The sequence below is a fragment of the Colossoma macropomum genome, unplaced genomic scaffold (genome assembly GCF_904425465.1).
Source record: "Colossoma macropomum unplaced genomic scaffold, Colossoma_macropomum, whole genome shotgun sequence".
Lineage (NCBI taxonomy): Eukaryota > Metazoa > Chordata > Actinopteri > Characiformes > Serrasalmidae > Colossoma > Colossoma macropomum.
The window spans coordinates 46,179,439-46,191,523 of NW_023494791.1; the positions used below are offsets into that span (position 1 = coordinate 46,179,439).

At 39.5% G+C, this 12,085-nt stretch overlaps 1 protein-coding gene across 1 annotated transcript; it reads right to left on the reverse strand.

Moving 5' to 3' along the window:
- Positions 1–1,179: 1,179 nt before the first annotated feature.
- On the reverse strand, positions 1,180–9,113 carry iqcc (IQ motif containing C). Its single transcript, XM_036573525.1, has 5 exons — positions 8,997–9,113; positions 5,512–5,655; positions 4,149–4,431; positions 3,915–4,036; positions 1,180–1,491 (listed from the first exon to the last, which is right to left on the reverse strand). Exons 1-5 carry the CDS (start codon positions 9,036–9,038, stop codon positions 1,456–1,458), a joined length of 627 nt encoding a protein of 208 aa, XP_036429418.1. The 5' UTR covers positions 9,039–9,113; the 3' UTR covers positions 1,180–1,455.
- Positions 9,114–12,085: the final 2,972 nt, after the last annotated feature.

Genomic DNA, 12,085 nt, shown 5'->3' on the forward strand with positions numbered 1-12,085 from the left:
AGAGAGAGAGAGAGAGACAGTACAACAGGTCGCAAAGGCATAAATCTGATGACCTTGTCACCTCTCATCTCTTTCCCTCCTAAAGACAACATGTATTTATCATGTAGAACAAAAACATGACTTTTTGACTTTTACATTTATTACACAGTAATAATACAATAAAATAAACTCTATTACAGAACTACAGATCAACAAAACCAACTGTCGAATGTCAGAAATTATTCAACACTCCCAAAGAGTTTGATATAGTAAATCTAGTGGAGTACAAAAAGCACAGTATTGTAAAAGGAACAAAAAACGTCATATACAACACTGTACAAAAGTCAGAGTGCATAATTATATATACTTTCCTGTCCAAATAGCCACTAAAGGGGATTCAAGCATTTTGATGTAAATGTTTGAGATGTAAACAGAGTCATTCAGAGTGGTTTGGTGTGAAACGCTCTGTTCTAGAGAAACTTACAGAGTCAGAATTGTTCACAGTGGTGGTGATAGGAACCAGACGTCCACCTCTAAAAGCTCCCTCACATAGAGTTATTCGATGCAATGGTTATGAATTCACTGCCTGATGTCTGAGACACAGTTTTACAATAGTTTTGACATAAAGTTTTGGCCAAAAAATATCATTTAATGGTGGAGGGGTACATACAGGGTGTGTAAAGTAGTCCTCAAGTCAACATTACATATAAAAATTCAGAAGACACTTAGCCTCACTAGTGGTTTAGAATAGTAAATAAAATGACTAGATTTGTGTTGTAGTCATGGTGACCCCTGGTTCCTCTCACCACCACATTGGTGGAATTCTTCTTAAAGTTCAAGCTATTCATTTTTCAGGGTCAGAAAATCAAGCTGCTTCAGATCTGAAAACATCCACAGGTGTTTCTGTCCATCCTTCCACTGTGAGAAGACGACTCAGCGCTGTGGGTCTGAAAGGATGTGTAGCTGTCAAGAAGAGCCTCACTGAGAAAAGGAGACGGACACATCAAACAAAGAAGCTGAACGATGGACTGACCACCCCAGAGTCCAGACCTCAACACCACTGAATGTGTTTGATTACTTCAGAAAATGATCAACCAGCTTCTAAGACTGAACTTGTGTGTCTGCAGATTCTTTGAGGAACTGAAAGTGAGTCTCCTGAAAAGAATGGAAGCTGGAATAAAGGTAAAAAGTGGACACACTGAACATGTTGATATTACATTTAGTTGTTGAGGCCTTTGAATATATTTTAAATTTTTTTTTACACTGAAAAAATTATTACTTGTACTTAAAGGCTGTTTGCAATGGAAAAGGCTGAACGTATCTACTGAAATGATCATAGAAGAAAACGGGCTGGAGATCTGAAGTTGTGGCAAAGCTGTTCTCCTCCTTTAATATTTCCAGAGCTGAAATGTGTCAGCATGTCCATTTAGAACCTTCACTTGTGACTCCGCTGTCCATTACTTCGGCCCTTTGTTGTTAGGCCACTTCCATCTTCTGTTTCAAGGTGAGATACTGCCAAAGAGAAAGAACATCATGAGGCACAAGAACGACATGCACGAAAGCACGCTGTCAATCTAATCCTTCTTTTCTGATGCCAAACACTAGCTGGCTTATTCAGTATTAAACAGGCCTGCACCCTTTTTTAGTAGTAATCATTTCTAAAGAAACTTTATCCTCCTTATGCTGCAGGCATTTTATTGCAGGGTATTACATACCTATACATGATATAACTGCACAGGAATGCTTTAATAATAAACAGACAAATATTACTTTGTGTTACATCATATTACATTGTGTAATAAAATATATGGCACGGTGTAATAACTGCCAGCGGCATGAGTCACTTCACTCACACAGCAGTCTCATCTGTTATGATGAAAGACTTCATATCCACATTATATACTGTTGTTGTTATATTTGTGTGGTTTTATGTACCAAAACAATTTCAAAACTCTCTTTATCTCTTAAAATTAACCAGGTTGCTTTTGTTACTGTGCCTTTAAGATGATATATATATATGTAAATGAGCTCTGTCTTGATTGGCTGTCCTGTATTGTGTCTCATACAAAAAGTAGTCCAGGCTGAAACGCTCCTTATAACTTCAGTGCCAATGGGCAGGGTTAACTGCTGTGAGCTGAGAAGGCAGATATGACTGTATAGGCTGGGGGGTGAATGGTACATTCTAAAGCTTTAACAATGTTTACATGCTACACGCAAACTCTTTTATTCCAAAAAAAGCAGGAAAAATGTTTTTTACACAATATGGGCTCTTAAAATAAGCCAGAAAAGGTCTTACATTAATATACACTACCATTCATTAGTTTTGAATCACGTGCCATATTTACAATTGTTCACCAGTAATAATTTGTACACTGCAGACTGAAATGTGAAAACATAAACTGATGCTCTACTCACAGTTTAAAGTCTTTAATTATGACATGGTGAGAAAACAGCAAATGCTATTAAATAATGACTGTAATTATCTATTCATAGTAACTTCTTGTCATAAAATTACTACAGCTATTTCAATTTTCAATTAAAAATTAATCCTCCATGTTATACAGCTTTCTCAATAATACAGAATACAGAATCATCTACAGCTCCAATCACAAAGATGAATTTCCTCATTTTTACACCTTATAAATTGTAAATATAAGTTTGTTTGAAACCTACAGAATATCAGTGTCATAACTGACGTTTGAGTGTAAATAAGTTAACACATCCTTTACAGGGAACAAACTAAAATATGGCATTTTTCTGCAAATTTTACCATACAATTTCTATTTATTTGCTGAGTTTAACATACTGAAAAATAATAAAACATAAAACAAACATAAAATGTGCCATAACTTTTTGCAATTTTATGATTTATTTTTCTTCCAATATGTTACATTCAGCAAATAACCCGCAATCGTGCATTAAAACGTATATAGGCGTGTTCACTGTAGAGGATGTTTACTTTTTCACATAGAAAATCAAGAAAGCGTTTAATTTAACCAAGGGTGTGCAAACCTTTGCATACACCTGTATCTCCAACAAAACTGGTTTTATATTACTGAAAACAGCAGTGCACACCGATCAGCCATAACATGATGACCACCTCCTTGTTTCTGCGCTCATTGTCCATTTTATCAGCTCCACTTACTATATAGGTGCACTTTGTAGTTCTACAGTTACAGACTGTAGTCCATCTGTTTCTCTGATACTTTGTTAGCCCCCTTTTACCCTGTTCTTCAGTGGTCAAGACCCCCATGGACCCTCACAGAGCAGGTACTATTTGGGCGGTGGATCATTCTCAGCACTGCAGTAACACTGATGTGGTGGTGGTGGTGTGTTAGTGTGTGTTGCGCTGGTCTGAGTGGATCAGACACAGCAGTGCTGCTGGAGTTTTTAAACACTGTGTCCACTCTATTACCTTGTTGGTCCACCTTGTAGATGTAAAGTCAGAGACAGCAACTCATGTTTGTCAGCATAGTTTGTGTTGGTCATCCTCTAGACCTTCATCAGTGGTCACAGGACGCTGTTGGCTGGACATTTTTGGTTGGTGGACTATTTTGAGTCCAGCAGCGACACTGAGGTGTTTAAAAACTCCAGCAGCACTGCTGTGTCTGATCCACTCGTACCAGCGCAACACACACTAACACACCACCACCATGTCAGTGTTACTGCAGTGCTGAGAATGATCCACCACCCAAAGAGTACCTGCTCTGTGAGGGTCCATGGGGGTCCTGACCAGTGAAGAACAGGGTAAAAGGGGGCTAACAAAGTATGCAGAGAAACAGATGGACTACAGTCTGTAACTGTAGAACTACAAAGTGCACCTATATAGTAAGTGGAGCTGATAAAATGGACAATGAGCGTAGAAACAAGGAGGTGACCATCATGTTATGGCTGATCGGTGTGTATTAAAGTTATGAAAGTTTATTACTCCATACCTTCTTCCTGCTAGCGATGGCCTGCTGGATCCACAGCAGCTCCATGGCCAGCGCTTTTCTGTGCTGTCTCAATGCTTCAGGACTGTGTGCTACATCTTTAAGAAGAGGGCGCGTTTGGCTGCCTGTCAGACAGAAAACAAACACAAAGTAACTTAAACAAGTTTGCCTGAAATGATGAAACAGGCAATATTAATAATAGCATAAAGCACTAACACCCAGCACTCAAACACAAACCTTTTTGCAGAAAGCTGCTGTAGCTGGTCTCTAAGGCCATGCTGCTCATATCTACGCCTGCTTCAGTCTCCATTCCCTCTCCCTCCCTGTCGCCCCCTGGTGGTGTACAGGTCTGGCTGCCTTCTCTCTGCGGGCTGCCGTTGGGCTCTTCATCTTTCTCAGCTACTAAGACCACAGTGTGTACAAGAGACTTTCCACTTTCTTCAGGCTGTTCCTTCAGCTTCTCTGAATCCTCAGGATGAGTCTGGGTCTTTGGCCGACGGTATCTGAACGATGTGCTCTTCTGATGACAAAAACATCAGAAATGCTTCAGAAATCACAGTAGGAGGTGACCAACACTCCTCTCAGTTACACCGCGAGCAAACACAGATAAGTGAATAAAACAAAACAGCAGGTCCTACATCCAGTCATGTACACTACCAGTCAAAAGTTCAGACACACTTACTGAATAAACATTTTTCATCCTTTTAAAGACATTCTGATCTAAACACTTGCCTTTAATGCAAATTTCATTTGTTTCTAAGACAAATACAAACAGTGAAGCTGATATCTATGTAAAAATAATTTCCAAAACAACTTTTCAACTTAAAGCTATACTATGTTAATTTTGGGGATTTGGAGACCTCTCTGGTAGAAATGCGTAATTGCACATGATGTGCAGAAAAGCATTCCGTAACGAGGGTTGTCTCCCTTCCCCGAGTGAATGAATCTGACGATTGAAAGAGAACTCACTCAGTCAAAACATGGTGAAGTTCTGACTTTTTCCTAGGAAGTTACCGAATCATCTAAGATTATCTACTATCCATTCATTCTCTTCAGATTTTGCATTTGAGACCTAAACATCAAGCTGGACCTTCTATTTGAGCCTGTTTGTGTGACATTCACATGTAAAGATGTACGATGTGGTCCAAAAAATATTTCCAACCTGACACTTCTGACTAAACAATTATTGCAGGTTTTACAGGGCGGCTTGCGACAGCACACGCACACCACATTTTAGCCTGTTGTTATTCTCCTGACTCTGATTTCTTTCAGTTTTAACAAAAAAAAACTTACATAATGCAGCTTTAAAGATTTACACAATGTGAGCTTCAGGAAAAAAAAATACATAAATCTGAAAAAAGGTCAGTGCCCAATTTGGGTACAAGGAAATCAAAATCTGCCATTAAAATTCATTATTGATGCATCCCTATAATCAAAGGATTCACATGATCCAATAATCTATCAAAATCCTTGAAATATGGTACATTTTCCATATCTTGCAACACTATTCTGGATCTGAATTAGTTCTGTTAGTGAGAAAAAACAATGCATGAACTGTGCAGTGGAGCTGAACATAAGACTGGACTGAAATAAAACTTACCCTGTCTGTAAAGTGGGGTTTGGGTACGAACTGACCCCTCCAGGTCAGATGCTCCGCAGAGCCTTCAAGTTCTTTGACGATGTCCTCAAATTCAGCCTGTACTGACCGCAGCTCTTTCCTGACCAGAAAGCCACGACACTGAGCCTAGTGCACAAGGTAGAGGAAAAATAGGCATCAGAATAGGACTTAAATAAGCAACAGCCTCTACTCTTCTGGGAACGCTTTACACTAGATGTTGGAACATTGCTGTGAGGATTTGATTGAGCATTAGTGAGGTCAGGTGCTGATGTTGGATGATCATTTCTGGATCACAACTCATCCCACAGGTACTGGATTGAACACAGTTCCACTGCTCCACAGCTGGGGAGCTTTATACCCCTTGAGCCCACATTTGGCATTGGACATGGTGACCTTAGGCTGCTCCAGAACATCCCATTCTATTGGTCACTGGTTTTCTATGGAGATTATACAAGCGGAGTGTGCAACTGAACACCTGTGCCAACAATGGGTGCACTTTAAATGGGCAAACTGGCTTAAAACCAGCATTTAATATGCGATTTCTCATGTTATGTATTATTCTGTAGTGCAGTATCTCATCCCTCGGCTTCATAGATTTGACAGAATTCACAATTCTGTATCCTTTTTGTGTCTATCAGCACTCTTTCACTACAATACCCAGCATGCATTACACAAATACATCATACAACCACTGAGAAGTGATACAGAAATGTAATGATTTAGTAGCTACATCAAATACAGATGTGATATTCAGCTTCACAGCAGTAAAATTAGGTACCTGGCTTCTTCCTGCATATTCCAATTATGTAGGGAAAAAAAACAATTACACGTCCTGCCCTCACGTACCCGCCTCTAAACGCTTGTAGTTTCTCAAAAGCCCCTCCCACCTTCAAGATGCATCACCAAAAAATCTCACTCTTGTGACTATAAAGGTATCACTGCAGAAGGTGAGTAGACATGTTTACAACACATGTAGTGATGCTTACATATTTAATTTTGGCCAAAGTGTCCCTTTAAGAAAACTGAATTAACTTATTAAAAGGGGTACCGGGATCTCTCTGCGCTTCACCTCTTCAACTCCTTGGGACCACCTTTGGTTCCAAAACGCACTTCGTCATATTCTTCATAACTTTCATATTTCATAAGCTACATTTAAAATGTAGGAGTCATATGAGAGCTGTAACTGTCTTCTTTCCAGTCAAATAGATGGGTAATGTAATTATAAACAGATGGGGTCTTTTCAGTGATCTGCTCTGTGAAAATTATTTTTATAAAATAATACAAACACTAAGATTTTTGGCTTTCAGCAGTAAATTGTACAAACAGTAAATTGTAATACAGCTCCCGTCTCACCCAGAAAGCCCTCTGAATGGCAGGTGATCCCACTCACCCACTACACAGCTTCTTCAGCCTGTCTGCCTTCAGGGAGGAGACTGCGGAGTCTCCGGGTCAGGACCAGCAGACTCAGGGACAGCTTCATCCACCAGGCTGTGGATGTTTGGACCCAAACACAGGTTCCTGACCCCCACTCCCCAATAGTGAACTCTGACATTCTCAGGGACTGTTACGCACCCATCACTTTAACTGCTCGATAAGCTCATTCTGGTTGCACTACTGTTTATAATTGCACTATTTATACCCACAGACCTTAATCTGAATGTGCCTTATGTCACTTTAGTGTTAAATTCAGGGACCTTCTTATATCTTATATTTTTATTATTCTATTTTTCTACAATTAGTGTTTATTTTTATGATTAGAGTTTATTTAGTGTCTATTTAATTCACACATTTCCTGTTTACTGTCTATTTAATGTTACTGCTACACCATGGGGTCTGAGAGTAACGCAGTTTCAATACTCTGTATGTCCTGTACATATTGTAGTATTGACAATAAAGCTGACTTGACTTGTAAGCATATAGCAATATGTGGATGATCATAAAACACATGTTCTGTTCATTTGAGGGGAGCTTTTACAAAATAAATAAATAAATCAAATAAAAATTTACATTTATTTCATGCAGGTACTGGATAATTTTATGATTTGGTCAAGTAAATTCAGATGGACAAACCAAAATACACCCTGGAGAATAAGAGGTTAATGAATATCATCTGTAACGGTGCTTTTATTCACAGTTTTCAGCTTAGACTATGAAAAATAAGACACCCAGCTCCTGTAAACCTAAATGTAAGAACTCTAAGAACCAGTGGTGGACAGAAATGAAGCAAATGTAATTCGTTTCTGTACTTCAGTAGTTTTTTTGTGTATCTGTACTTTACTGAAGTCTTTCCATTTTGGGCGACTTTATACTTTCACTCCACTACATTTCAAAGTAAATATCTTACTTTTTACTCCACTACATTATGAGAAATCTGTCCTTCCTTTTGGTTTATGTGTGTATAAAAACGTAACATGTCAAAACGAAAGAAGTGCAAAGCAAAAACACCAATCAGGGCACAGCGGCACTTTGTGTTGAGCTTGTTTTGACCTGTTGGTCATACCGACCCAGTGCAGCACACAGTTCAACATCAGTGCAGCAGCGTAAAATTTTGGGAGAGTCTATTCAACATAAATGATGAACTAACCTAACTTTGTGTAAATAGACCACAATATAGAAATATGTACACATATGCAGTTGTGACTGACGTGTCTTTTTCTGAATTTATACAAACATTATTTCATTTTATAGTAAATGTGTTTTGGCTAGTTTATGTTTATGAACAGAGACCTACAGATGCAGTTTAGTAAAGGAAACTCATTTGTGAACCTGAGTTTAAAGTTTTTATTAAACTTAAACTTGTAACTAAGCTGCAAATAAATCTTAAACTGAAACTTTGCTTGTTTGTAAAAAGTGATTTCAGAGCCACTCAGTTCTACCTGATGGAAACTGTTTGCCTTCAGTGTTTTGTGCTTATGATAATTTTAATAGACATCAGCGTCACTAATTAATGACTCTATTAAAAGACTGGTTTACCAAGAGTGACACTGCAGCATTTTCACCTAAAATGAGTTAATGAAGCGAGTCTTGTTACAAAAATGATATCAGGACATTAAAGTCATGATTAATCTTTTAGTACTTTTACTTTCGATACTTAAGTACATTTGAAGGCAAATACTTCTGTACTTTTACTCGAGTGGAGGTCTAAAGGGAGGAACTTCTACTTTTACTGCAGTAATATTTTACCTGTGTATCTCTACTTTAACTCAGGTACATGGTTTGTGTACTTCGTCCACCGCTGCTAAGAACTGTGCTGATACCAGTAACACTGAATTGGGGCGTATTATATTAAATAACTCACAGAAATAAGCAGATTAATAAAACAAAGCTGAACAAAACTCGTCAGTGGCTTCACAGAGGCTGTTTCTAACTACCAGTTTCTCTATTACTGTCTAAACAATTCAGTTCAGCATGTTAGCCGAGGAAAAAGGAACAACTGCACAAAGCAGAACAAAATAAAGTCATTTTACCTGAAAACAGGTCATATTTTTAACCCATTCTTGTTTCTCCATTAACCGCTTTGTTTATTTTTCATAGCAACACAAAATTTCGCTCCTTCTCTCCTTCGTGCTCTGCTGCAGCGGAACTGAGAGGTGTTCGGCGCCCTCTAGCGCCAGGAGGCGGTACTACACCCCTCCTTCACTGAGCTGCCCAGTCCAAACTACAGGGTGTCCCAAAATAATTGACATCATTTTGTAGTCTAATAACAGCCAACTCTCCCTTAATGATCTCAAATTTTAACAAAATGTGTAAAAACCAACCAAGGCCCTGTGATGGACTTGCAACCTGTCCAGGGTGTATCCTGCCTTCCGCCCCATATGACAGCTGGGATAGGCTCCAGCACCCCACCGCGACCCAGAAGGATAAGCGGTTTAGATAATGTATGTATGTATGTATGTATGTATGTTTTTTTTGTTCAGGTTGAAGAATGGTGTTCAGTAGAAATGAAAAGGCATTTTGTGTGTTAGAATATGCTCAAACACAGTCAAACAAGAATGCGCAGCCTGCATTTTCGAGAAAATTCAATAAAAATGCACCAGCTGGAAACAGATTTGGACCCGGCACAAAAAATTCAAAGAGGAAGGCTGCCTGTGCAGGACAAAGGGGCCTGGACGACCACCAGTATCGGAAGACTTAACATTTGTGAAGCTGTGAAATCAGTTATAAAATCTACATCCCTCTGAATTTCTTGTTTGAATTTTGATAATTAAATATTGTATTGTTCAACACGAAGCCTATTTAATTTCGTTTGCCCAGGACCTGTAGTTACTCAGATATTCACTTCTCAAATGATGTCAATTTTTTTTGGGACACCCTGTATTATTATTAGGTGCCGTCAAGTCGTTCTCGACTCCTGGCGACTTTATTTTTCTCCAATATGCCCTGTCATCTATTTTGGGCCTTCATAGCTGGTCCATGACTGCTCTGATTCTGTCCATCCATCTTGTCGCTGGTCATCACCTTCACCTTTTACCTCCAAGTCTTCCAAGCATAATGGTCTTTCCCAATGAACTGGTTCTTCTGAGAATCTGTCCAAAATAAGAGCTTCAGTTTAGCTATCTGGGCTTGGAGTGAGAGGTGAGGCTTGATTTGGTCGAGGATCCATTAGTTTAGCTGTCCAAGGTTCTCTCCAAAGTCTTCACCAATACCAAAGCTCAAAGGCAGGCCTGAGCCTTGGGGTCCTCCTCCAGCAACAGAATCCATTTACATAAGAAGAGATGGTCTGAATATAAGCCAAACTTTATGCGTTTCCTTCATGAGTTTAAGGAATATGGCGCAAAACATATAAAGAAGGAAAGGACTGTGTTCCAAAAACTAGGCTGCAGCCTACATAGGCTGCCTTTCTAGACTGCAATGTCATTCAAGGCTGTTCCAATTAGACTGATCCTTTCAACGCAACTGAGAAATGCAGCCTACATTCTGTTCATTTTTGAGCTCACTATCGGAGTGTCATTCCTGATCACCCATAATCCATTGTGCATGCATCAGAAATGAGAAATCATTTGTGGTATTTAGGGGGTCCCATGTTGTCTGGCTACTCCAGCATTGGCTAAGTGCTAACTCACTCACCATAGTGGCTCTGATGCTTCAGTGGCAACACAACGTTTGCACCCCTTCTGCAGCCAGACGGTATCATTTCATTTCATTTTATTAGGTGTAACCAAAGCATACAAATCCAAAACACACAGTTATTAAATCATTAAAGCGAAGGAAGGCAGGCCGACTTCCGCTGTTTATTCAGGAGGCTGCAGTGTTTAACCCCGGACAATTTTTTTCCATTTTCTCTGAGTTGGAATGGAATGGGTAAGGAATGTGGTCCATAATGAAATTTAGTAGCTAGAAAAAATTAGGTCCGTATTGGAATCCATTAACTGGACATCTAACCGTGGACTTTCAGATGCAGATTGTGCTGAGCTTTCAGTGTGCTTTAACTATAAAAAGCAATTAGACTGACAATTACAGTATTGATCCCAGTGGTCCAGAAGTTCAACATTAATGTCTGGATCTGTTATAGCAGAACTGTTGATATGAGCAGCCAAAACCTGGTGCAGAATGAAAAAAATGCTCTCCCTTTCCGAAATTAGGACAATGTCCAGATGATGGACAGGTCACCTTTGGTGAACTAACTGGTGCCAAAGTTCTCATGTACATTTACCTCCAACATCCAGACATAGTACAGCAGCGCTGGGGAAGCTAAAAGTTACTCTCCAGGGAAATTAAGCTACAGCAAAGTGCAAACAAAGACAGAAAACCCAGTTAGCTTTGCTAAATCAAATTTTAAGCAGTCATAGCTAATCAATGAAAAATACCTCTGCTGATAAAAACAGCTTGGCCAGCTTAAGCTGGTTAAGTTGGTTGACTAGCATAGGATGTTTTTGCTTGACTTTGGTTCATTGACCACATGACCAAGCTGGATGACAGGCATGACTAGCTCTTGAACAAGCTGGCTGACCAGCACCAGCATAACCAGCTCTTGACCATGCTAATCGACCAACATGACCATGCTAGTCGACCAGTAAAACCATCAAACTTAAAACAAAAACATTCACTATGCTGGTCAACCAGCTTGAACAGCTGTTTGGCCAGCACAGGGTACGTTTTTACCTAGTCCAGCTGGACGTCCAGCTTGTCAACAGCCTACGCCAGGGGTCGGCAACATGCGGCTCCGCAGCCACATGCAACTCTTTTACTGCACTGCACTCCACAGCAGAATTAGATTTGTAGGTAAAAATAAAATAATCCTCCTTTACAGTAAAATAAAACTTTGCTGATCATTCAAACACTAAAAAGTCGTGAAGCTGAAGTCGCTTCTCATTCGAATTTTCCCGTTCCACCTTAAATGGTGCAGCAGTTACATTCTGGCGCCTTTGGTGCCATTTAAGGTGGAACTTCAGCCTCGAACACTGAGAGACATTTTACAAGAAACTGTTCTACCTTTGAGGAAAAGTTTCCTGCCAGAGATGCGAGAAAAGCAGCTATAGCTGAGCTAAAGCTTAAAGCAGAGCATAGTAAGTCTGAGTTTATGTTTGTATTTTTTAGTCTATACTAGAACATTCAC